At 44.3% G+C, this 27,153-nt stretch overlaps 1 protein-coding gene and 2 pseudogenes across 1 annotated transcript; all 3 read right to left on the reverse strand.

Moving 5' to 3' along the window:
- Window positions 1–17,278: 17,278 nt before the first annotated feature.
- On the reverse strand, window positions 17,279–24,827 carry LOC147985874 (uncharacterized). The gene is made up of 2 exons (XM_087541772.1): window positions 24,456–24,827; window positions 17,279–17,437 (listed from the first exon to the last, which is right to left on the reverse strand). The coding sequence occupies exons 1-2, from the start codon at window positions 24,825–24,827 to the stop codon at window positions 17,279–17,281; spliced, it is 531 nt and encodes a 176-aa protein (XP_087397898.1).
- On the reverse strand, window positions 22,268–24,029 carry LOC147985875 (uncharacterized; annotated as a pseudogene).
- An 861-nt stretch (window positions 24,828–25,688) lies between the features above and the next one.
- On the reverse strand, window positions 25,689–26,966 carry LOC147985876 (uncharacterized; annotated as a pseudogene).
- Window positions 26,967–27,153: the final 187 nt, after the last annotated feature.

Below are 27,153 nucleotides of genomic sequence, written 5' to 3' on the forward strand. Positions count from 1 at the left end.
GTAAACTTCATTGAGAACCAACAAACTCTAATCTCAGTCATTGAGGCAATTGCAATTTATCATAACATAGGAAAGAGTCAATATAAGAGCTTTTCAGCAAGTCCACATACTCAACCATCTTTTAGTCTTTCACAATTGTTAACACTCACGCAATATTTATGGTTATGAAGTTTTAATCGGACACAGAGAAAGATAGGGGCTTATGGTTTTGCCTCCCAACGTTTTACCTCAAGGGTAATGTCAACAATAATAGTTCATGAAGACTCACATCCAATTAGCTATATATATCAGGATCTTTCCAACACATTGTGCTTGCCAAAGGATAAAATGTAAAAAGGAAAGGTGAAGATCACCATGACTCTTATGGAAGGTAGAAAATAAAAATAAAAGACAAGACTTCCGCAGAGGGAAGCAGAGGTTGTCATGCGCTTTTATGGTTGGATGCACAAAATCTTAATGCAAAAGAATGTCACTTTATATTGCCACTTGTGATATGGACCTTTATTATGCAGTCTGTCGCTTTTATTTCTTCCATATCACAAGATCGTATAAAGCTTATTTCTCCGCACTAATAAGTCATACATATTTAGAGAGCAATTTTTATTGCTTGCACCGATGACAACTTACTTGAAGGATCTTACTCAATCCATAGGTAGATATGGTGGACTCTCATGGCAAAAACGAGTTTAGGGATATTTGGAAGCACAAGTAGTATCTCTACTTGGTGCAAAGAAATTGTGATACAATACCGGGGCACTCCTCCAAGCTCGATAGTTGCCAGGGGGAGTGCCCATTCCCGTGTGATTATGTCTCCTTCTTCGGGGGTGGTGATGTGATATTCTTGGTGATGATGCCCCTCAGGATACGATTCTCTTCCTCGAGCTTATTGACTTGCTGCTTGAGGTTCATTATTTCCTTACGGAGCTTGCCAGTGACGGCTAAAGCTCCTTTCACCCAAGGATGTTGCATAGCTACGGGAGAACAAGTAACACTCTTTTTCATACTTTCATAAGAAAGAAATCTAATATTGGAAGGGATGACCGAGTTTGGAATAGCTGAGCTATGTAGTTCCATCATGAATCCTGCCCGGGAACGAGAAGTGTAACATCCCAAATTTTCAATTTGGAATGTTATACAATAAATCATCATTGCATATCATATTTTATTGTATTTTGGTTGATCCTAGAAATTCTACGCAACTCAAGGACCCTCGGAGAGAGTTGGGGATATCGTTATTTTCATACTTGAGTTTTCTCAAATTTTGAAAATAGGATCATTTGATTTTATTTATTTTATCTTCAATTATTTCTATTATTAGAATATGAGAGAGGGAATAAAATGAATTTCCCAAAATAAATAAATATTGAGGATTTAATTAAAAAATCAAATAAGATTTTATTTTGATTTTATTTGCTATTTTATTTGAATTTAGGAAAAATGCACGTTTTTCAAAATTGCATTTAGGCCCCAAATAAATGTTCATCCTGTGCGGCTTGATTTTAGAAGCCGGGAAAAATTTATTTCGGGGTTTTTGGAGTCCGTTTAGTATTCCTTTTGTTTTTTTTCTGAGCGTAATTATTTAAAAAAAACGCGCGAACTGACCTACGGACCGTATCCGGCCTGGACTCCTCCAGGGGGAGGCTTTATATAGCGCGACCCCGGGCCGAGCCAGCCCAAAACCATGCCCCGCCGCCCCAAACCCTAAGCCGCCACCGCCGACAACGAGGTTAACCGCCACCGCCATTTTTTTTAGAAAAAAAATCGTTCGGTTTTTCCATCGGTTTTTTTAGATCCGTTTTTTTCGATAGATCAGTTTTTTCCGGTTTAGTTTATTTAGCGAGCATTCGCTCGTTCGTTCGTTTTAACGAACGCGTTCATCGTTTAGATCCAGATAACGAACGTTTGTTCGTTAATCTGTTCGTCATTTTTCTTTTCTCGGATTAAATCCGCGATTTTTCTGATCGCGATTTCTGATCCGATTTTCGTTCTAGTATAACTTTTCGCTTGTTTATCGAAATCAGGCGATTCAAGTGCCTGGAGTTTCGTCTCGAAACCCTCTTTCTGTTTAACCAATTCAAACAAGTTTTTGCCGCTGTAAAATTTGACCTAGATCCAGAATAGTAAACGAAGCTTGTTTCTTTTGCCGTTTGTCTTTCGTTGCTTCGTTCGATTTGATTCTTTTTGCCAACCGGAGTTCTTAAGTTGAACTTTCTGGTTAGATCTCTTATTTGAGTTTTACCTGTGCATTAGTTGAGTACTTATTGTATGCTTGTTTGTTTGCGATAGAGTACCCGGAGTGCGCCGCTTGCTACTTCGAATCGCTAGGTTTTGCGGATCATCAGCAAGGCAAGTAACACTTTGATCATACCTCCTACTACCCAGTTTTTATTGCATTAGATCAATCCTCACACATTGCATGATTAGGATCTAATTAAATTGTGGGTTTGGGAAGTAGTTGAGGTAGTACCTATTACCTGTTTTATTATCAAACCTTTGGGAGTTACTTCTACGTTTGCTTATTATGCCATGTTATGCTAGTAGACGTGGATTGGGTGAGTGAAATCCATGACAGATGTGAGTTTGTTAAATTAATGGTTTATCTAAGGTGGCAACTTAAATGCACATCTGGGTGGATTGAGGCACCTGGGTATTCCAGCGATTGCCTGTTTAGGCACCTGGGTATTCCAGCGATTGCCTGTTTTTCTTTATGGACCGCCACCCAGGCTCAAAGGGATCATGAGATTATTCATACTAGAAACTTCCGTGTGCAGCCACAAGCTACTATGGGCTCTAGCATAGTTGACTAAGTTGTGCGAACTCTTACAGTGGTAGACTAGCAGATGTAGGGGAAAAGTAGGTGTAACGGTCTACCCGATCGTAAGGTGCTAGCACTTCTGAAAGACTATGTCTCGGTCATCCGTTTCTCAAACACCATGTAGTGCGAGAATCCCAACAGAGGAGATCGAGTCTTGTGGGGAAAAGTGCGCAAACCTCTGCAGAGTGTATAAACTAATCATGGTTAGCCATGTCCCCGGTTATGGACATCTTGAGTATCTAGTACTTGGATTATCATGTGAATCTCATCATGTTACTCTAATTAATTTGTGGGGTTTTTAATGATGATGCTTAATTGGGATTGAAAGGGTGTCTACACTCTCAATGTTTAACAACCACCATGCTAGTTAAATAAAAATTTATTCCTTTGCAGTAGGGAAAAATTGGCTTTACGCAAAACTGTAACCATAGAGCTTTCCACCAGCCAAATATGCATATAGTATAGTCTTATTCCTTCATTGCTCTCTATGTGTTACATTGCTAGCATATTCCATGTGCTGACCCGTTTCGGGCTGCAACGTTCATGTTGCAGACTTTTCAGACGATGAGTAAGGTGCATTTTAGGTCGTGGTTCTATACCCAGTGATGTCGTTGGAGTTGATGGACTCACTTATCTTCCAAGCCTTCCGCTGTTATCGTTATTAGATGGCCTTAAGCCATATTTATTGTAATAGTTCTCTTTTGAGACACTCGATGTAATAAGTGTGTGATTGCTACTCTGTTATAAATCCTTCAAGTACTGTGTGGTGTCAGCATTATTGATCCAGGGATGACACCTGAGCACAGAGATTGGACCGTTTGAGGTCTGGTCGCTACAAGAAGTAACTTCTTGATCCTCCTCCATGGCATCTATCCTTTTCAAGTCAGCTTCCATCTCTTCCTCCGTTGAGGGTCCAAAGTGATAGGCATCGCTGTTTGCCCCTGGACCTGGTGTCGGATGCCATCTTTTAACCTTTTCTTTAAACAATTTGGCATTTTCATAAGCATGGGTTCTCCATTCATCAAGTGAGCTAATGTCAAAAGGCCTCTTCTCACAAGCAAGTTTGAAGTCATAGTTGAGCTCTTTAATAGCCCAATATGCCTTATGTTCTAATTCAAGAGGTAAGTGACATGCCTTACCATAAACCATTTTATACGGAGACATACCCATAGGATTTTTATATGCAGTTCTGTAGGCCCATAATGCATCATCAAGTTTCTTGGACCAATTCTTTCTAGATCTATTAACAGTCTTTTGCAAAATTAATTTGAGCTCTCTGTTACTTAATTCTACTTGACCACTAGACTGTGGGTGATAAGGAGATGCAATTCTATGATTAACATCATACTTAGCAAGCATTTTATGAAAAGCATCATGAATGAAGTGTGAACCACCATCAGTCATTAAGTATCTAGGGACTCCAAACCTCGGGAAAATAACTTCTTTAAGCATCTTAATAGAGGTGTTATGATCAGCACTACTAGTTGGAATAGCTTCAACCCACTTAGTAACGTAATCAACAACAACTAAAATATGTGTATACCCATTAGAGGAAGGAAAGGGTCCCATATAATCAAAGCCCCAAACATCAAATGGTTCAGTAACAAGTGAATAATTCATAGGCATTTCTTGACATCTACTAATATTACCAATTCTATGGCATTCATCACAAGACAAGACAGACTTACGGGCATCCTTGAAGAGAGTAGGCCAATAAAAACCGGATTGCAATACCTTGTGTGCAGTTCTATCTCCAGCATGGTGTCCTCCATAGGCTTCAGAGTGACACTTGTGTAGGATATGTTCCTGTTCATGCTCAGGTACACAACGTCTAATAATACCATCCACTCCCTCTTTATAAAGATGTGGGTCATCCCAAAAGTAATGTCTCAAGTCATAGAAGAACTTTTTCTTTTGCTGGTATGTGAAACTAGGTGGTATAAATTTAGCAACAATATAATTAGCATAATCAGCATACCATGGAGCAGTACGAGAAGCATTTATGACATTTAATTATTCATCAGGAAAGCTATCATCAATAGGTAGTGGGTCATCAAGAACATTTTCTAACCTAGACAAGTTGTCTGCAACGGGGTTCTCAGCTCCCTTTCTATCAATAATATGCAAATCAAATTCTTGTAGCAGGAGAACCCATCTAATAAGTCTAGGTTTAGCATCTTTCTTTTCCATAAGGTATTTAATAGCAGCATGATCAGTGTGAATAGTCACTTTAGAATCAACAACATAAGGTCTGAACTTATCACACTAGTGCAGAACCGGGCAATAGCACCGGTTCGTAAGGCCCTTTAGTGCCGATTTAGGAACCGGCACTAACGTTTAGGCACTAAAGGCCCCCCCTTTAGTACCGGTTCAGCACGAACCGGTGCTAAAGGGAAACCACGTGGCACGAGCCAGCTCCGGGGGCCGGGAGCCCTTGAGTACCGGTTGGTAACACCAACCGATACTAAATGGTTGTGGGTTTTTGTTTTATTTTGTATTTTTCAATTAAATTTGTGGTATCAATTTAATTTAGGATTGTTTTACGTTATAATGAGTTGTAGTCGTCATCATCATCATCATCATCATCGCATATTAATAAATAAATAAACTCTAGCTAGCTAAAAATCATCATAGTCGTCTAATTACCACTATTTAATCATCATAGTCATTACCGCTAGCTATCTAATCATCATCAACACTGGCTAGCTTAAAGAGGAAACATTCACTTTGTAACAGAAGCAAAGATATCATCAATTTCAACATAATCATCACCAACATCGAAGTTCAGGACACGGACATGAGACAAGTACTAATTAAGAGCATGAACTAGTAGCTACTGATCCTGTTGCTCCCTCTCAGGTAGAATAGAATAGAACATGTATAGCTCTCCTGATTCATCATACTAGAGCATGCAGATGAATCTGTCTCCTAATCTTGGGTTGCGCTTCTCCTTGCTGCCCCCTAGTACTTCTCTGCGATCGTTAACAATTTTGCTCCAATCTTTCACTATTAAGCATTCTTCGCTTTCAGAAATCCTGAATGCACTCATGTGCAATGTAGGAAATCTTGGTCGTAAGCTAACCATTGACATGCGACCTTTTGTCTCGATCCACTGAGGCACAACTGTCATCGGAAGTCCCTGTTGAAGAACATCGTATAGTAATTAATATACTAAGCAATGAAAGTTTAGCTTCAAAAATAATGTATGCAAAAGATGCACTAATTAAGGACAAATATTTAAAATCTTACCATCTTTCGATTATAGATGTAACCGTAGTTCAATACGATCACCATTGGTCGCACGTTTTGAGTACTAACATTTCTAAGTTTAGGAAAAAAATTTGTCTTGACAGTATTAAGATCCTCAAGTCATGAAACATAATGACTTATCTCCTCGCAGTTTAGTTGAGCCCCGGGGCAGTAGTAGGTCCTGTCTACCAAGCGCCGGACATGTTTGCTTGAACCGAAATAAGCTGACAATACAAATTAGTTGTCAACTATTTTTGAATAAACTGTATCAAAGACATAAACACATATGCATGCATGGTTGAGAAAAACTCACCAAATGGTAGAACTGGAGGCGTTTGCACATCGACCCAGATGTCTATATTACCTTCAATATCATCTTCCGGACGAATATCAAAGGTGATAACCATATCAGGCTCAAATGCATAAGCCTTGCATAGTGCTTGCCAAGTTTTGCATTCAAAATGGGTGTATGTGTCTCCATTATATAATTTGACGTTGAAAGTATACCCATGCTCCGTCTTCAAGTAAACTCTCTTTACCTCCATATCATCTATAGCACTAAAACCTATCTTATCCAAGACAAAAATTCTTGCATGGCAGGGGATGCGCTAGTAGAATAGTGAAAATTTAAAATTATAAGTTGAAGCAAATGAAGCATAAGTTTTGCATTCAAATAATAATTGACAAAGTGACTTACTGTATCAACTTCAAATGTCCATCTAGCTTGATGCTGAAGCGCCTACCATCAACAAGGAAATTTTGGTCGCACAGGCCGCGCTGGTCTTCACAGTGTTCGCACATAATGAAATCTTTTTCGTCATCAGATGACATTTCCTATGTTCATATAGGTGAAACATTAAACACCTATATCTAGCCAAATATATATTCATGTAACATTTGACATTAATATATCTAACTATATATTCAATTGACATTACTATATATTTAACTTTTCTATCTAATTCATCTAACATTCGACATTAATCTAACATTTATATAAACTCAAAATATATAAAAAATTAAATAAACAGAAAAACTCATTAACAAATAATATTTTAATTAGATCATCAAATCTCAGATACCTAAATTTTTCTTACTAAAAATAAACTAGTTATATTAATTATTGAACTAGTTCAAATCTCATATACCTAAATTTTCTTACTAAAAATAAACTAGTTATATTAATTATTCAACTAGTTCAAATCTCATATATCTAAATTTTCTTACTAAAAATAAACTAGTTATATTAATTATTGAACTAGTTCAAACCTCATATACCTAAATTTTCTTACTAAAAATAAACTAGTTATATTAATTATTCAACTAGTTCTAATCTCTAGTTCGACAATTTTTCTATCTAGCTAGCTAATTCATCTAACATTCGATATTAATCTAACATTCGACATTAATCTAACATTCGATCATCTAATTAACTTTTCTAAAAAACAGAAAATAAGTAAAAAAAATGTGTGTGTGTATGTGTGTGTATACGTATATGTGTGTACGTATATGTGTATGTGTGTGTGTATGCGTCTGTGGTATATGTGTGTGTGTGTGTGCGGCCCCGTACGCTGCCGCCCCGTACGTACGAGCGGGAGCGCCGGCGTACGGGGCGGGGGCGGGGGCGTACGGGGCGGGGGCCGCCGACGTTCGGGGCGGCGGCGGGGACGGACAGCGGCGCGCGGCGTTCGGGGCGGACGGCGCGCGGCGCGGCGGCCGGGTACGCGCAAGGAGAGAGCGAGATACGTACGGACGGCGGCGCGGGACGACGACGGGACCGCGGCGCGGGACGACGACGGACGGCGGCGCGCGGCGTTCGGGGCGGCGGCGGGGACGACGACGACGGGCGACGGGCGGCGACGACGGGAGCGGCGCGCGAGAGGTTGACGAAAGAAGTGGGGAAATGTAACTGAAATTTCGTAAGTGCTGTATATATAGGGTGAGCCTTTAGTACCGGTTGGAGCCACCAACCGGAACTAAAGGCCTACTTTGGCCAGGCAAAGAGGCGGGAAGAGTAGGCCTTTAGTATCGGTTGGTGGTTCCAACCGGTACTAAAGGGTGGTCTTTAGTACCGGTTGGAGCCACCAACCGGTACTAAAGGCCTCGCGCTGCCACCGCAAAGTTTAGTCCCACCTCACCTGGCGAAGGGCAGCTGCACTGGTTTATAAACCCAGCCGCGGCTACCCACTACTAGAAAAAGGGCTATAGATGGGATTGACACTAATGGCGCACCAGACAAGCGCCAAAGTTTATTTGATTTTTCTTTTCTGCATTATTTATTTTCTTCTATTTATTTTTGAGTAATTTTTTGTATAGTTTTTTTATTTTCTGCATTATTTATTTTCTTCTATTTATTTTCTTCTGGAAATTGAATGCTGCATACTGAACAATTAGGTAAATGACCGAAAAATAACAAATGACGTCAGAACATGTTGGAAATTGATGACGTCGCTTTAAATGCTGGATACTGAACACAAAAGAAGTCCGGAGTTCAAATAGGTTTAAAAAACATTGAAGTGGCCATGTACGTAACAGATGAATTCTCGTCCGAAACCGTGATACTCGGAAAGAGTATGTCCAGTTTGTACACGAAGTGCGTCCAGTTTTTGTCGTGACCCTCTCTACTCTTTCGCGCATGCTATGCGGGTGATATGATGATACCATGCCAAGTTTCAACATTTTCAGGATTCATTTTGTAGTGATTTTCAATTTCACGGTCATTTAGCTCTCTAAACAATTAGGTAAATGACCGAAAAACAACAAATGATGTCAGAACGTGTTGGAAATTGATGACGTCGCTTTAAATGCTGGATACTGAATACAAAAGAAGTCCGGAGTTCTAATAAGTTTAAAAAACATTGAAGTGGCCATGTAACAGATGAGTTCTCGTCCGAAACCCTGATACTCGGAAAGAGTATGTCCAGTTTGTACACGAAGTGCGTCCAGTTTTTGCCGTGACCCTCTCTACTCTGTCGCGCATGCTATGCGGGTGATATGATGATACCATGCCAAGTTTCAACATTTTCAGCATTCATTTTGTAGTGATTTTCAATTTCACGGTCATTTAGCTCTCTAAACAATTAGGTAAATGACCGAAAAACAACAAATGATGTCAGAACATGTTGGAAATTGATGACGTCGCTTTAAATGCTGCATACTAAACACAAAAGAAGTCCGGAGTTCAAATAAGTTTAAAAAACATTGAAGTGGCCATGTAACAGATGAGTTCTCGTCCGAAACCCTGATACTCGGAAAGAGTATGTCCAGTTTGTACACAAAGTGCGTCTAGTTTTTGCCGTGACCCTCTCTACTCTTTCGCGCATGCTATGCGGGTGATATGATGATACCATGCCAAGTTTCAACATTTTCAGGATTCATTTTGTAGTGATTTTCAATTTCACGGTCATTTAGCTCTCTAAACAATTAGGTAAATGACCGAAAAATAACAAATGACGTCAGAACATGTTGAAAATTGATGACGTCGCTTTAAATGCTGGATACTGAACACAAAAGAAGTCCGGAGTTCAAATAGGTTTAAAAAACATTGAAGTGGCCATGTACGTAACAGATGAATTCTCGTCCGAAACCGTGATACTCGGAAAGAGTATGTCCAGTTTGTACACGAAGTGCGTCCAGTTTTTGCCGTGACCCTCTCTACTCTTTCGCGCATGCTATGCGGGTGATATGATGATACCATGCCAAGTTTCAACATTTTCAGGATTCATTTTGTAGTGATTTTCAATTTCACGGTCATTTAGCTCTCTAAACAATTAGGTAAATGACCGAAAAACAACAAACGATGTCAGAACATGTTGGAAATTGATGACGTCGCTTTAAATGCTGCATACTGAACACAAAAGAAGTCCGGAGTTCAAATAAGTTTAAAAAACATTGAAGTGGCCATGTAACAGATGAGGTCTCGTCCGAAACCCTGATACTCGGAAAGAGTATGTCCAGTTTGTACACGAAGTGCGTCCAGTTTTTGCCGTGACCCTCTCTACTCTTTCGCGCATGCTATGCGGGTGATATGATGATACCATGCCAAGTTTCAACATTTTCAGGATTCATTTTGTAGTGATTTTCAATTTCACGGTCACTTAGCTCTCTAAACAATTAGGTAAATGACCGAAAAACAACAAATGATGTCAGAACATGTTGGAAATTGATGACGTCGCTTTAAATGCTGCATACTAAACACAAAAGAAGTCCGGAGTTCAAATAAGTTTAAAAAACATTGAAGTGGCCATGTAACAGATGAGTTCTCGTCCGAAACCCTGATACTCGGAAAGAGTATGTCCAGTTTGTACACGAAGTGCGTCCAGTTTTTGCCGTGACCCTCTCTACTCTTTCGCGCATGCTATGCGGGTGATATGATGATACCATGCCGAGTTTCAACATTTTCAGGATTCATTTTGTAGTGATTTTCAATTTCATGGTCATTTAGCTCTCTAAACAATTAGGTAAATGACCGAAAAACAACAAATGATGTCAGAACATGTTGGAAATTGATGACGTCGCTTTAAATGCTGCATACTAAACACAAAAGAAGTCCGGAGTTCAAATAAGTTTAAAAAACATTGATGTGGCCATGTAACAGATGAGTTCTCGTCCGAAACCCTGATACTTGGAAAGAGTATGTCCAGTTTGTACATGAAGTGCGTCCAGTTTTTGCCGTGACCCTCTCTACTCTTTAGCGCATGCTATGCGGGTGATATGATGATACCATGCCAAGTTTCAACATTTTCAGGATTCATTTTGTAGTGATTTTCAATTTCACGGTCATTTAGCTCTCTAAACAATTAGGTAAATGACCGAAAAACAACAAATGATGTCAGAACATGTTGGAAATTGATGACGTCGCTTTAAATGCTGCATACTGAACACAAAACAAGTCCGGAGTTCAAATAAGTTATTTAAAATAAAAAAGAGGTGCAATGCTGGTTAATTTGCTTCAAGCCATTCGGAATAGTGTAGACTGCACTGCACATAGCTCATTGCAATCTATGCTATTCCGCAAGGCTTGAAGCTAATCAACATGTAGGTCAGCATTGCAACTCTTCGTCATTGTCTGTGCACTCACGGCTTATAAACCACTCATACTGCCTCTCTCTTGGCGAGGTGGGACTAAAAACATCTTGCCATAACCTCATTAGTACCGGTTCGTGGTACGAACCGGCACTAAATGGTGATGGTGGGGCCACAGCCTGACCGCAGGCTGACACAGCCTCTTTAGTACCGGTTCGTGCCACCAACCGGTACTAAAGGTTCGCCACGAACCGGTACTATTGATCGCCGCCACGAACCGGCACTAATGTACACATTAGTGCCGGCTCTAATTCAAACCGGCACTAATGTGCTTCACGTTTGACCCTTTTTCTACTAGTGTCACAAGCAAAAACAACTGCTAAAAATTCTTTTTCAGTAGTAGCATAATTTCTGGCATTGTCTAGAGTTTTACTAGCATATTGAATAACATTTAATTTCTTATCAACTCTTTGCCCTAGAACAGCCCCTACAGCATAATCACTAGCATCACACATAATTTCAAAGGGTACATTCCAATCAGGTGGCTGAACAATAGGTGCAGAAACCAATGCTTTCTTAAGTATTTCAAATGCTTCTACACAATCATCATAAAAGACAAAAGGAATATCTTTTTGTAATAGGTTAGTCAGAGGCCGAGAAATTTTTGAGAAGTCCTTAATGAACCTCCTATAAAAACTGGCGTGACCGAGGAAGCTTCTTATACCTTTAACGTCCTTGGGACATGGAATCTTTTCAATAGCATCTACTTTAGCTTTGTCAACTTCAATACCCCTTTCAGAAATTTTATGCCCCAAGACAATACCTTCATTAACCATAAAGTGGCACTTCTCCCAATTCAAGACAAGATTAGTTTCTTCACATCTCTGCAAAACTCGATCAAGGTTGCTTAAGCAATCATCAAAATAGGATCCATAAACGGAGAAATCGTCCATGAAAACCTCACATATTTTTTCACAAAAGTCAGAGAATATAGCCATCATGCATCTTTGAACGGTAGCAGGTGCATTACATAAACCAGAAGGCATACGTCTATAAGCAAAAGTACCGAAAGGGCAAGTAAAAAGTGATCTTTGATTGATCGCCAGCTAACACGGGTATTTGAGAGAAGCCAGAGTAACCATCTAGAAAGCAAAAATGTGTATATTTGGATAATCTTTCTAGCATTTGATCAATAAAAGGCAAAGGGTAATGATATTTTTAGTAGCCTTATTTAATTTGCGGAAATCAATTACCATCCTATAACCTGTAATAATTCTTTGCGGGATCAATTCATCTTTATCATTAGGAACAACAGTAATACCTCCCTTCTTAGGGACACAATTGACAGGACTTACCCACTGACTATCAGCAACGAGATAAATTATACTTGCCTCAAGGAGCTTTAATATTTCCTTTCTTACCACTTCTTTCATCTTAGGATTCAGTCGTCGTTGGTGATCAATAACTGGTTTGGCATCTTCCTGCAAATTTATTTTGTGTTTACATAGAGTGGGACTAATGCCCTTAAGATCATCAAGAGTATATCCAATAGCAGCACGGTGCTTCTTCAAAGTTTTCATTAATTTATCTTCCTCCTTCTCTGAAAGGTTAGCACTAATAATAACAGGGTATATCTTCTTTTCATCAAGATAAGCATATTTAAGAGTATCAGGTAATGGTTTAAGGTCAAACACGGGATCACCCTTGGGTGGAGGAGGATCCCCTAGGATTTCAACAGGCAAGTTGTGTTTCAAAATAGGTCCCTGTTTAAAGAACACCTCATCTATTTCCCTTCTTTCTTTCATAAACATATCATTTTCATGGCCTAGCAAATATTGTTCTAAGGGATCAGTAGGAGGCACGGCAATAGAAGCAAGACCAATAATTTCATATTTACTAGGAAATTCTTTATCATGGGGTTGTCTACGAAATTTAGCAAAATTAAACTCATGAGACATATCCCCTAAACCAACAGAAACAATATCCTTATTGTGGTCTATCTTAGCATTAACAGTATTCAAGAAGGGTCTATCAAATATAATGGGACAAAAGCTATCTTGTGGGGAACCAAGAACAAGAAAATCAGTAGGATATTTAACCTTCCCACACAAGACTTCAACATCTCTAACAATCCCAACTGGTGAAATAGTGTCTCTATTGGCAAGCTTAATGGTAACATCGATATGTTCTATCTCAGCTGGTGCAATACCATGCATAATTTCTTTGTATAAGGAAATAGGTATTGCACTAGAACTAGCACCCATATCACATAAGCCATGATAACAATGATCTCCTATTTTAACAGAAATAACAGGCATGCCTACAACACGTCTATGTTTATTTTTAGTATCAGGTCTAGCAATTCTAGCAGCTTCATCACAGAAGTAAATAACATGCCCATCAATATTATCGGCCAAGAGATCTTTAACCATAGCAATTTTAGATTCAACTTTAATTTGCTCATGGGGTTTAGGTGTCTTAATATTACTTTTGAAGTTGAAGCTTTAGCGTGATCCTTTATTCTAACAGGGAAAGGTGGTTTCTCAACATAAGCGGTAGGAACAATAGGATCATTATAAGTGATAGTATTTTCTTGAACTTTAATAGGTTCAACTACTTTTACTTCTATGGGAGGATGATATTTAAACCACTTCTCCTTAGGGAGATCAACATGAGTAGCAAAGGATTCACAGAAAGAAGCTACTATCTCAGAGTCAAGTCCATATTTAGTGCTAAATTTATGGAAAACATCGGTATCCATAAAAGATTTAACACAACCAAACTTAGGTGTTATAGCTGACTCCTTACCTTCATCGAGATCCCAATCTTCAGAGTTACATTTAATTCTCTCCAATAAATTCCATTTGAATTCAATAGTCTTCATCATAAAGGAACCAGTACAAGAAGTATCGAGCATGGAGCGATTGTTGTCAGAAAGCCGAGCATAAAAATTTTGAATAATCATTTCTCTTGAGAGCTCATGATTGGGGCATGATATAACATTGACTTAAGCCTCCCCCAAGCTTGAGCGATGCTTTCTCCTTCGCGAGGCCACAAATTATATATATAATTACGTCCTCTGATGGAATTCCAATTTCAACCGTTTGTAGTCCCATGATCCCATATCATCACATAGCTATACCATGTCAATGCATCTCCCTTCAAAGATAAATGGAAGACCTTCTTCTTGATAATATCATCGGGCATGCCTACAAGCTTAAATAATCCACAAACTTCATCCACATAGATTAAGTGTAAGTCGGGATGCAATGTTCCATCTCCTGCAAAAGAATTAGCTAGCAGTTTCTCTATCATACCTGAGGGAATTTCAAAGTAAAAAATTTCAGTAGGTTAAGTAGGTTGAGGAGTAACTAATTGTGGTTCCGGATGAGGTGAAGATACCCCGAACAAACCCCTCAAAGGATTACTTTCCATAGTAACAAGTGACAGTAAATTTCAGCACACTATATAAATGTTTCCTTACCAAATTCCACATACCAAAGGCGCTTCACTACCCGGCAACGGCACCAGCAAAGAGTCTTGATGACCCACAAGTATAGGGGATCTATTGTAGCCTTTTCGATAAGTAAGAGTGTCGAACCCAACGAGGAGCAGAAGGAAATGATAAGCAGTTTTCAGTAAGGTATTCTCTACAAGCACTGAAATTATCGGTAATAGATAGTTTTGTGATAAGGTAATTTGTAACGAGTAGCAAGTAATAAAAGTAAATAAGGTGCAGAAATATGGCCCAATACTTTTTATAGCAAAGGACAAGCCTGGACAAACTCTTATATGAAACAAAGCGCTCCCGAGGACACATGGGAATTATCATCAAGCTAGTTTTCATCACGATCATATGATTCGCGTTCGGTACTTTGATAATTTGATATGTGGGAGGACCGGTGCTTGGGTATTGTCCTTAATTGGAAAAGCATCCCACTTATGATTAACCCCCATTGCAAGCATCCGCAACTACAACAGAAGTATTAAGGTAAACCTAACCATAGCATGAAACATATGGATCCAAATCAGCCCCTTACGAAGCAAGGCATAAACTAGGGTTTAAGCTTCTGTCACTCTAGCAACCCATCATCTACTTATTACTTCCCAATGCCTCCCTCTAGGCCCAAACAATGGTGAAGTGTCATGTAGTCGACGTTCACATGACACCACTAGAGGGATGACAACATACATCTTATCAAAATATCAAACGAATACCAAATTCACATGACTACTAATAGCAAGACTTCTCCCATGTCCTCAGGAACAAACGTAACTACTCACAAAGCATATTCATGTTCATAATCAGAGGGGTATTAATATGCATAATGGATCTGAACATATGATCTTCCACCAAGTAAACCAACTAGCATCAACTACAAGGAGTAATCAACACTACTAGCAACCCATAGGTACCAATCTGAGGTTTGGATACAAAGATTGGATACAAGAGATAAACTAGGGTTTGAGATGAGATGGTGCTGGTGAAGATGTTAATGGAGATTGACCCCCTCCCGATGAAAGGGTCGTTTGTGATAACGATAGTGATGATTTCTCCCTCCCGGAGGGAAGTTTCCCCGGTAGAACAGCTCCGCCGGAGCCCTAGATTGGTTCCACCAAGGTTCCGCCTCGTGGCGGCAGAGTCTCATCCCGAAAGCTTGCTTATGATTTTTTTTCTCGACGAAAGACTCCATATAGCAGAAGATGGGCATCGGAGGGCCACCAGGGGGCCCACGAGGCAGGGGGCACGCCCCCCACCCTCGTGGCTGGTGGGTGGCCCCCCCTCTGGTACTTCTTGCGCTCAGTATTTTTTATATATTCTGGAAATAACTTCCGTGAAGTTTCAGGACTTTTGGAGCTGTGCAGAATAGGTCTCTAATATTTGCTCCTTTTCCAGCCCAGAATCCCAGCTGCCGGCATTCTCCCTCTTCATGTAAACCTTGTAAAATAAGAGAGAATAGGCATAAGTATTATGACATAATGTGTAATAACATCCCATAATGCAATAAATATCGATATAAAAGCATGATGCAAAATGGACGTATCAGGATTCAAAAAAGGAATTTTTTTGGCAAAGTCAGTATATAATGCTTATTTTTTTTCTTTTCCTATCAAGAACACGCATGAGATCGGCATGCCGATATCACAGTGGCGATCAATTACAGTACGAATTGCACCCTATGGCAAAGCCTGGGCGCCGCTGAAATGCAAACTTTTGTTTGGCTTGCCATCATAGGTCATGTTTAGATGGCATACCGTCTTGCCAAGAGGGATTTAGCACATAATTATACTTGTTGTTTCTGTATGTCTACACAGGAGACAGTTCAACACCACATCATGGGTTGCAACATCATTTTGATCATTTGGAGCTAAGTGCTGCAATGGGAAAATCTGGACGAGATCATTCCCTCGGCTTCCCTTCCAATCCATGATGGTGGCAGGAGGCCAGGTCGAGAACTCATGGTAGAAAGAGAAAGACTTTAAATTCATTGGTGTCTCTAATCATCTAGAGCATATGGTGAGAGAGGAACACGGAGGTTTTCAACAACACATACTTGCATTTGTGAAGAGTCATCGATCAGTTTAAAACTGATGCTTGGCAATGGGCGAACGCAAGTCTTGGTCGTTTCATATTATGATTTAGCTTTTATGTGGACGTGAGTCTTGGTCATCTCTTCCCATGTTTGGGTTTCTGTGTGCGACTGTCGTACCTTTGTTTCAGTCATCTAGTTTGTGAGATAAGGTTGAGTCATCTAATTACAACATTTTTAAAACTGCCAGGATAGTTCAGGAGATATATCCTTCAACCCTCACGGGTAGTTGTTTAGAGTAAAAAAAATAGGGTTGGTTACAGAAAAGTTGTAATCAGCTAATCATAGTGTTGAAACTTGTATATAGATGTGAAAATTGGTACTCCCTTATTTTATTCAGTGCACGTGCAAATTTAGAATCATTTGCCCTTCTATAAACTGGACTGAACTGAGACACTAGTAGTTTTTTTCGAAAAGGGGGGACTCCCCGGCCTCTGCATCAGAACGATGCATATGGCCAACTTTATAAATAAACAAATAGGTTCAACAAGATCTTAAAGTCTGAAACAAAAGTAGAGGCAAGTTCACAAAGAGCCAAAGGGCCAAAAACAGAAAAGCCAAAAGGCCACAACCGGCTGGCATAAGAAAGATAGGAAAACTAATTGCCTATCCTATTACATGACCGCCATCCAAACCAGTTGAAGATATCACGTGCTACCATCTCCCACCGGATAGACCCAGTAACCAAACACTCCCTGGCCTCCATCGGAGTGAGTAGCGACCACATACGGATCAGCGTAGTGGCACGAAAGATAACCTGCAAAAAATGAATATTTGTTGTTCTGTTAAAAACCAAATCATTTCTGCAGTTCCAAATTGCCCATAATAAAGCACATACTCATACGTGAATGTGTCTAGCTGTTTCGGACTCTATCCCATTAAGCCACGTTCCAAATAACGTGCTAACAGAATTCGGAGGAGTAATGTTAAAGGCTATGTGCACCGTCCGCCACAAAACCTTGGCCAATGGGCACTCAAGAGAAAGGTGTTTGATAGTTTCATCCCGATCACAAAAACTACACCTAATAGATCCTGTCCAGGTGCGCTTTGCCAAGTTATCCTTAGTTAATATGACTTGTTTATGTACAAACCACATAAACACTTTAATTTTCAAAGGAACTTTGACTTTCCAAACATATTTGGAAGTAGGAATGGTGCTAGAGTTGATAACATCGAGATACATCGATTTAACTGTGAATTCTCCAGACCCAGTGAGCTTCCAGCGCAACTGATCGGGCTGTTGAGATAGCTGAACCTCCATCAGTCTACTCACTAAATGAAGCCATGCTTCCCAACGATTGCCGGCAAGTGTCCTCCTAAAATGAATATTAAGGGGGATGGACTAAAGTATCGTTGCAACATAAGCCTCACGTCGTTGAACAATACTATGAAGGGACGGGTACTGAAGCGCGAGTGGTGTCTCTCCTAGCCAAGTATCCTCCCAGAAACGAGTGGTAGTGCCATTACCAATTATAAACTTTGTCCTATTGAAAAAGGTTGATTTGACTCTCATGAGCCCCTTCCAAAAAGGCGAGTCCGTCAGTCTCACTGTCACCTGGGACAAAGTTTTGGACTGCAGATACTTACTACGGAGAATCTGCATCCATGTGGCCTCAGTCTCAACAGATAACTTAGACAGCCACTTGCTGAGAAGACATCTATTCTTGAATTCAAGATTTCCAATGCCAAGACCCCCTTGGTCTTTTGGTCAAAAAATAATATCCCATTTGGCGAGTCTATATTTCCTTTTTAGTTCATCACTCTGCCAGAAGAATCGGGATCGATAGAAGTCCAGCCTTTTCCTAACTCCAACTAGGACTTCGAAGAAAGACAAGAGAAACATAGGCATACTCGTGAGCACCGAATTAATAAGAATTAATCGGCCTCCGTATGACATGAGCTTTCCCTTCCAGCAACTCAGTTTCTTCTCAAAACGATCCTCGATACACTTCCATTCTCAGTTTGTCAGCTTACGATGGTGAATGGGTATACCTAAGTAAGTAAAAGGTAAAGTCCCCAATTCGCACCCGAACAATTGCCTATAAGCCTCTTGTTCCTCATTTGCTCTACCAAAACAGAACAATTCGCTTTTATGAAAGTTAATGTTTAACCCGATCAATTGTTCAAATAAGCATAACACCAGCTTCATATTTCTCGCTTTTGCCAAGTCGTGCTCCATAAAGATGATCGTATCTTCAGCGTACTGTAGGATAGACACACCTCCATCAACTAGATGAGGCACCAAGCCACCCACCTGACCAGTCTCCTTAGCCCTTCCTATTAGAATTGCCAACATATCAACCACAATGTTAAACAAAATAGGAGACATCGGATCACCTTGTCTCAGGCCCTTATGTGTTTGAAGTAATGACCTATGTCGTCATTCACTTTAATTCCAACACTTCCTTTTTGCATGAAAGATTCTACCTGGCATCACCAGGCTTCATCAAAACCTTTCATACGTAAATCCTGTTGAAGGAAAGGCCATTTGACTTTATCGTATGCTTTCTCGAAATCCACCTTGAAAACCACTCCATCTAGTTTTTTCGTGTGAATCTCGTGGAGCATTTCATGAAGGACCACAACCCCTTCTAGGATGTTTCTGTCCGGCATGAAAGCAGTATGGGAATGCTGCACCACAGAATGCGCAATCCGCGTGAGCCTATTGGTCCCAACCTTGGTAAAAATTTTGAAACTAACATTAAGGAGACAGATAGGCCTGAACTGCTCAATTCTCACAGCCTCTGTTTTCTTAGGAATCAGGGTTATCGTTCCAAAATTCAGGTGAAATAACTAAAGTTGTCCCGAGAATAAATCATGGAACATCGGTAACAAATCCCCCTTAATAATATGCCAGCATTTTTTATAGAACTCCGCTGGAAATCCATCCGGTCCTGGAGCCTTATTGTTTTTCATATTGAAATGGCCTCAAACACCTCTTTCTCGGAAAAAGGGGCAATCAAAATATCATTCTCATCAGTAGCAAGTTGAGGAATATCCTCAATCCTAGACTCATCCAGAGATACACAATTATCCTCTGGAGGCCCGAACAACTGCTTGTAGTATTCGGTTATGTATAATTTTAGGTTTTCCTGTCCTAAAATCATTCCTTCATCTTGTTCAAGCTGAAAGATCCTCTTCTTTTTGTGCTTGCCATTGGCGATCATGTGAAAGAATTGAGTGTCCGCGTCCCCCTGGACAACTTTGCGAACCTTAGCCCGCAGCGCCCACTTTAATTCCTCTTCACGGAGAAGCTCTTTCAATCTCATCTCCACTTCAAGCTTAGCATGAAGCTCCGAGGCTGGCAGAATTGTGGATTCGACTTTTAAATCTAGGGACTGAATAAGTGAAAGAAGCCTTTCCTTTTCGACCTTATAAATCCCACTAAGATGCTTAGCCCACCCATGCAAGAAACTTATCAAGTGCCTTATCTTATTCTGCCATCGCTCAACCGCAGTTCTGCCTCCTGCATCCTTAGCCCATTCCCTGGCTATGAGATCCAAGAAGCCTTCTCGTTCAAACCAAGCTAGTTCGAACGAAAAAGAGTTTTTGTTCCCCATGTGGGTTGCCTCACCAGAGTCCACAAATAAAGGTGCGTGGTCTGAAATACCACGCGAAAGTGCCCGGACCATTACAAAGGGAAACTTCTGTTCCCATTCGATGCTCGCTAGGACTCGATCCAGCTTTTCAAACATCGGATTTGGCAACGCGTTGGCCCAGGTGAATTTCCTACCCGAAAGCTCTATCTCTCTCAGATCCAAGCTTTCAATAATAGTATTAAACATGAATGACCACCTCCCATCGAAATTATCATTGTTCTTTTCCTCTCGCCTTCTAATAATGTTGAAATCACCCCCAACCAGGATTGGGAGCTGCAGCCGCAGATCCGAACAAGATCTGCCAAGAACTCTGGTTTGAATTCGGGCTGCGCGGCACCATAAACCGCCACCATAGCCCAATTAAACCCATCGACCTTCGACCGCACCCGAAACTTAACTGTGAAATCTCCCATAACCACACCTTGGACTTCGAGCGAATCGCATCTAACTCCGAGTAAGATTCCACCTGATCTTCCTCTCAAAGGCAGACAATGTCAATCAAAATCGATACCTCCCAATAAAGTACTAAGAAACTGGGGCGAAAAATTATCTCTACCAGTTTCCGATAATGCAATAAAATCCAGCCTATGCTCGATAGACGCGTCTGCAAGAAACCTTCTTTTAGCCAAGTCTTTTAGACCTCTACTATTCCAAAAGATTCCTTTCATATTTCGTCATGAAATTTTTTAGTAGTGCGGATCCTAGCACTCCTACTCACCGCCGAAGCCGGGTAAATCTTCTGCTTCCACTTGCGTTTAGGTTTGTTTTCATCCTCCAGGCGGTCCTCACAACCAGGCTCTGTGGACCTAACAACTGCAACCTCAAAAGTGTCATCCTCTCCCTCAGACTCGTGAAGGGATGGTGCAAGATCCGCACAAAAATTATTGAGCATCCTGACCCCCAATGCATCAATATCGGAATCATTCATGGATTTAACCGCTACTAAGTTTCGAATCATTTCTATAGCGCGATCCGCTTCCAAATCTAGGATATCATTAACGGAATTTGAAATTTCACTATCATTGCTACCTGGGGAAACTCCTAATTGGTTTGCATTATTAATAATCTCATTATTAGAAAAATGCAGAATGGAATTAGAGGTATTGACCGACATACCAGTAGTGACCTTGATGTCACGAAGCTTGGCCTCCCTCATGGTGCACCGCTGCTGCATGTCATCAACCTCCGGATGATCATGTAGACGGCAACTCATCCGTCGCCCCGCTGAGGCCGGATCCGGAATCCCGCCAAAAGCAATAACCTCCTCCTGAGTGACCCTGCTCGGAGTGGGGTCTCTATCCTCACCCCCAACACCCAGCAGGGTTGCACCCGTCGAAGAAGCAGGAGTAGCCGCAAGCGGCGGCTGGGAACTCCACGGCGCCACCGACGTCAGCCACGAACCGCGGCACTGCGGCGCAGGCGTGTCGGGGGAGAGAAGTGCGTGGGTCGCCTGCCCGTACTCCCCACCCACCCCGGCCCTCTGGCTAGAGGGACTCGCCGGCACCACAAGGGGTGCGCCACCCTAGGCATCATAGGTGAAGAGGGAGCCGGGGCCACCTGCCCCGAGCCCCCTCCTCTAAGCTGAGCCGCCGACTTCGGCTCCATCACCGCAATAGGAGAAGAAGGCGCCGAGGCCACCTGCCCCGGACCCCCTCCCCTAGGAACAACCTCCATCACCGGTACCAAGACCTGAGGTGAGACAACGGGCGGAGCGGAAGAAAGAGTGGCCACCTGCCCAAACTCCTCCCCCCTCCCTTGACCGAGGTCGTCGAGCCCCCGAGAACGGGACTATCAGCATCCTCAAAATCCAGGGTAGGTAGCATGTGCTCAAACACATCGTCAGACTCCATCCGGTCACTCCAGAGTCTGGGAGGAGCAGAAGCAGGCTCAAAAGACCCAAATCTCAGAGAAGTCATTGGCACCGAAGAGGGTGGTGTCGTCCCATCCCCGGGCGTCTGAGAAACGGGCTCCGATCCGTTGGACAGCTCTCACCCAGCATCATCGACTGGTGCCTCCTTAGCACCCAAGCTGTCATCTCCCTCGTGCATGTCTACATCAGTCCCATTGATAGCCTCAGCGAACAGATCAGCATCCTCAAACTCAATATCGAGGTCAAAAATCTGGCCCCTATATGTCCACTTGACCACATCGGGCACGAACTCAATATCCAAAACACTCACCAGCAGTCGGGCTACCCCGTGAGCTCGGGTAAAAGCCATATCCACTCTCTTAGTTTTCCCAACCATAATGCCCAAGCTAGCCATGATCCTAGCATCCTGCATCAGCTTCGAAGGAGCCCCGGAAAAACGTAACCATACCTGAGTAAGAGGTTTGCCCTGAGGCTCGACCTTCTTCCACTCATGAAACTCCAGGATACATTGTGTGCCAGGTACTCTGCACAACCAGAACTCAGAAGTCTCTGCAAATCCTCAACCGAAGGGAACTCAACCCTAAACATGTTGACCTCGAGACTAATGAGCTCCCACTGGAAGTCACCTGGAGCCAACTCCTTAAGCCTCTACACAATCTGGGTCTCAGAGACATCTCCTTTGGTAACTTTCACCACCCCGGTGGTCATACTCTGGGCCTCCTCTGGTATCTCCCTCGCACTAGGAGACTCAAAGAACATCAGCTCAGCACAATACACTCCATAAATCATAAGAGACGGCATTTGATCACATAGAATCAGGCATTCCCCCGTATCATGTGCCGGCTTGCCACAAGTATCACAAAGTTCAGCCACGCATTCAGCAATAAAGTGGCCCTTCTCTCCACAGTGATAGCACAACATTTCTCCTTGCGCGCCCACTTGGAATCTCTATCTGAGTCAGCCCTGTCTGTCACCTCAACCGAGGCTGACGCCGTGATCTCAGTCCTAGGTACCTCAGCATTGGCGAGCGCCGTCACCACATCCATAGCCTGAACGGACAGCTCTGGCGTCTCGACAGCCCTGGCCGCGACCGTCTGCTCGACGGCTACAGGTGGAGAAGGCTACCGGTGACGGAAATGACCACCTCGGCCACCATGATGACCACAGTAGCCACCCCGCTGCCGATAGTCAGGGCCAGACGCCCCGTTAACAAAACCACCTAGAGGACCGAGAAAAGGTCTCGGCGCAGTACCATCACTCTGCCAAGCATATTCGCGGCCACCACCCGTCGACGACGAACCACGGTGTTGACCATCACCATACGCATTGTACCCATCGTCCCCCCAATGTCCCCGAGACGGCCCATTAGCACCTCCAACACCCGCGTTTTGAGGCAGCGGTGCATGCTTCTGCACCGGCCCTGGTCGTTTCTGCGGTGGCCTCGCGACGTAGTGAGGTGGCGGAGCCGCCCGAGGCTGAAAACCTGGCGGCACGACCTGGTTCCCGGGCGTAGATGACCTCGGACCAGGCGCACCACCCCGCCCCGTTGCGGCAACCACAGTCAGGCCTTGCGCCGGCGGCCGAGGACCCTGAGCCGTCCCGCCCTGACCCAAAGCAGGCACCGTCGCCGGGCCCTGTGCCGGTGACCGAGCCCTAGGGTGACCACCTCCTCGCCCCGCAGCTGTGTGTGCTGTCCTGATGACCACCGGGGGTCTAGGGCCGGGCAGCACCGCTGCTCCACGACCCGAGCCAGAAGCCGGTGGCGGCGCTACTCCACGAGCAGTGCCAGAAGCCGGTGGCGGCGCATCCCCGGCGCGGCCAGCCCTGGCTGGGACAGCGGGCTTCTTCCCCGGCGGCCCTCCAGCTCCTCGGCCAGTCATGGCCCCGAGGGGAGGAATACGCTTAGCGCGGCCAAGACCATAGGAACGAAAGCCGGGCTTCCCTCGCCGAAGAACCCTAGCGCGCCGCGAGAACGAAAGCGTAGTCGATACGGTCGACCTGTTGCATGCGACTGTGCGTTCAATATCGATAGAACCCGGACTAGCCTGGGCCTCATACCCAGCTGTCCCCGGCCCAATGAATTGCAGAGAAGGTTTAGACATAACCGGCCCACTACGGCCCAGGGGCGAATTCAAATGCGCCTGACGAGCCACCGCGATCTGGATCGCCGTGTTCGCCGGCGTGGCAGCCGCGGTCACCACCGGCGCCGATCGAGGTCCTGCCCGACTCGCTTTCTTCCTTCTCATAATAGTAATCCACGAATCCGGATGAATCATATCGAAAAGCGTTAGGTTTGGGAGACTTACCTTAGGCAGGGGGGCCTTCCATGGCCTGATCGCCGTCGCCGCCGTCCTCCGATGAACGACACGGCGGATCATCTCCTTCTTCTCTCCTGCATGAAGTCCGATTCTGGCCGGATCGTCGGGAGGCAAGACGGCGTCGACCGTCGTTGCCACTTCATCTTTGTCATAGCCTGAATGGAAAAACTCGCAGATGAGATCAGATGGGGTCGGCGACGAAGGGGAGGCCGCCGCACTTCCATCCCCATCCTCCGCCGCATCATCCTCATCAGAGTCTGCCAAAGCCCATAACCGGCCGCCGACCCGCCTGCGATCCCCGGCCGATGATGACGGTGCGGCCGAGGTTGCCCCTCTGGTCACCCCCACACCCGCCCTCATAACCCTCCGCGTGAAGTTTCCTCCCCTGTCACCTGCTGAGACACTAGTAGTAGATGTTATTTTTGTTTGAACTAGCCTAGTAGTAGATGTAAATATGCTACTGACTGGAATTTTGGGTAATTATACCCAAAAAGGCTTTCGCCCCGCTTTATATATAAAGCACCAAACCACAAGCATCCAGTACAAACACACGTCACGCCACCGCAACACACGCACACACCCAGGACGGGATACATAGGCGCTGAGCGCAGCAACACCACTCGTAGCACTACCGCCCCGAAGAGATGAAGCTACATATGACGAACCATGCGCTCCAAGGCAGCGCTTTCAGAAGGATACGACGCTGGAGCGCCGCCACCGCCCGATCCAAGGACCAGAGTTTCCCCCGGAGCTGCATGAGGGGCAATGAGAGCCGCGACGACGCCTTCAAGAAGGGAACGATCTTCGCCGCCGCCGGTCCATCCGAAGATGGAGCAGGTTTTCACCTTGGCCAATATTCACCGCCACCGAACGCCACACCCCGGCAACCACGCCGCCCACACGACCATGGTGACCGGGCAGCACCAAGGCACGGGCTCTGTCCAAGAGCACCGCGCAACCACCACCAGGCCGCCGCCCCAGCATCCAAGACCTCGACACCACCTCACCCGAGACCCGCCGCACCCCAACGAAAGAGACGAGAAGAAAGGTCCCATCTTTAGCGCCTCTGGGCAACCCCCAACGTCGAGACCCAATAGGTCGGCCAGAACTGGCATCCACCAACCCATCCTGCTGCCCCAAGCGCGAGACGAGCTCGGTCCTGCAGCATCGAGAGGGGGACGAGGTCAGTCCTGCTGCACCGTGCGCGAGACGAGCTCGGTCCTACTTCATCGTGCCCGTGACGAGCTCGGTCCTGCGGCATCGGGCACGAGATGAGCAGTGGACCGCAGCTGGGAGAGGACCAGCCCATTGATGGGAGTAGCGCTCGGTCGATGAGGAGATGGGGTGAAGGTCGAGACGGCCCGAACGCAGACAAACCGACGCCGGAGAGACCGGCCGTTGCCGCGGGCAGATCCATCGAGCCACCGTGAAGCCACCACGACACCGATAGGCTACCACCAAGACCTACCCATGCCACCGCCCACGGCCGGAGCAGCGGCCACGCCCAGCCGCTGCCCAACCCGCGTCGCCCGGCGAGCTCCAAGCGCTGGAGCCGCCAGGCACGCACCACCGGAGCCAGGCGCCGGCGGCCGGCCCCCAAAGCCAGATCCGGCCGAATCCGGCAAGAGACCGGTCGTGCGGCACCTCCCGAGACGGGAACACCGCAGCCGCCCTGCCGCGCGCAGAACGAGGGTCGCCGGAGCGCCGCCACCAGCAGGCCACCCCGCTGCCCCGCGAGACCGCCGCCGCGCCGTTGGATCCCGCGGACGTCCAGCGCCGCCGCTCGGAGGAGCCGCCCCGCGCCGGCGCACACAAGCGGACGGGGAAGGAGGGCCCCGCCGCGCCCCCCGGCTTTGCCCGACGGAGCTCGCCGGCGATGGCGGGGGGGAGGGGAGGGAGGCAGGGAGCGGCCGGTGGCGGCGGGGGTGGGAACCCTAGTGGAGCGGGCCGCTACACCTTTGGGTAATTATTGCAAGGATGTGCCAGTTTCAGTTTATTTATAAGCCTGTGTTCATGATCCAGGGGGGCTAAGTTTGTGCTAGTCATTTCACTCCAGAGCTTAGCTCATTTCCAGAAAAAAAAGACACTGAACCTTGTCATGTAGATCTTGTAGCACTTGCATTTGCCAAGTAGCTAGTTTCCCCTTCCAATAGCAGCAGATTATGGGGCCATGCATGACCGAGGCCGACAAACGATTTTGCATTTCAAATAACTTGTTGAGTATAATAACTGTACTTGTAGAAACCGTAATATTCATGGATCTGTGACTTGCCGTCCTGGCATCAAATGATACATTTCTTCCAAAATGCTTCCGAAAATGAATATTGTGTATGAACAATATTTGCTACCTTCCAAGCAACGTTTTGGTTGCGCAGAACTGTTGCTGAAGCAACTTCCAATGAAGCTTGGATCAAAGATATCAATGGTCAGATCAACATTGACACTTCCTTGCAGGTGGTTACCTTGTGGGAAATTATTTCTCAAACCCCGACGATCCATGGCGCTGAAGATAAGTGGACCTGGACCTGGGATTCAAAAAAGGATTTTTTTTTGGCAAAGTCAGTATATAATGCTTTTTTTTTCTATCAAGAGCACGCAGGAGATCTGCGTGCCGATATCACAGCGGCGATCAATTGTAGGAGTTATTTTTGGCAGCACTTTGATGTGTTAGAGTCAAGAGTGAAGA

Source organism: Triticum urartu, chromosome 2A, assembly GCF_056163025.1.
Source record: "Triticum urartu cultivar PI428250 chromosome 2A, HENAU_Tu73, whole genome shotgun sequence".
Taxonomy (NCBI): domain Eukaryota; kingdom Viridiplantae; phylum Streptophyta; class Magnoliopsida; order Poales; family Poaceae; genus Triticum; species Triticum urartu.

Bases quoted from the DNA above. Each gene is read 5' to 3' on its own strand.
- LOC147985874 (XM_087541772.1), bottom strand. From the start codon at position 24,827: ATGAGGGCGGGTGTGGGGGTGACCAGAGGGGCAACCTCGGCCGCACCG. The intron at 17,438-24,455 runs GTAAGTCTCCCA...CATTTTTTGCAG, and splicing joins GGAAGGCCCCCCTGCCTAAG to GTTATCTTTCGTGCCACTAC.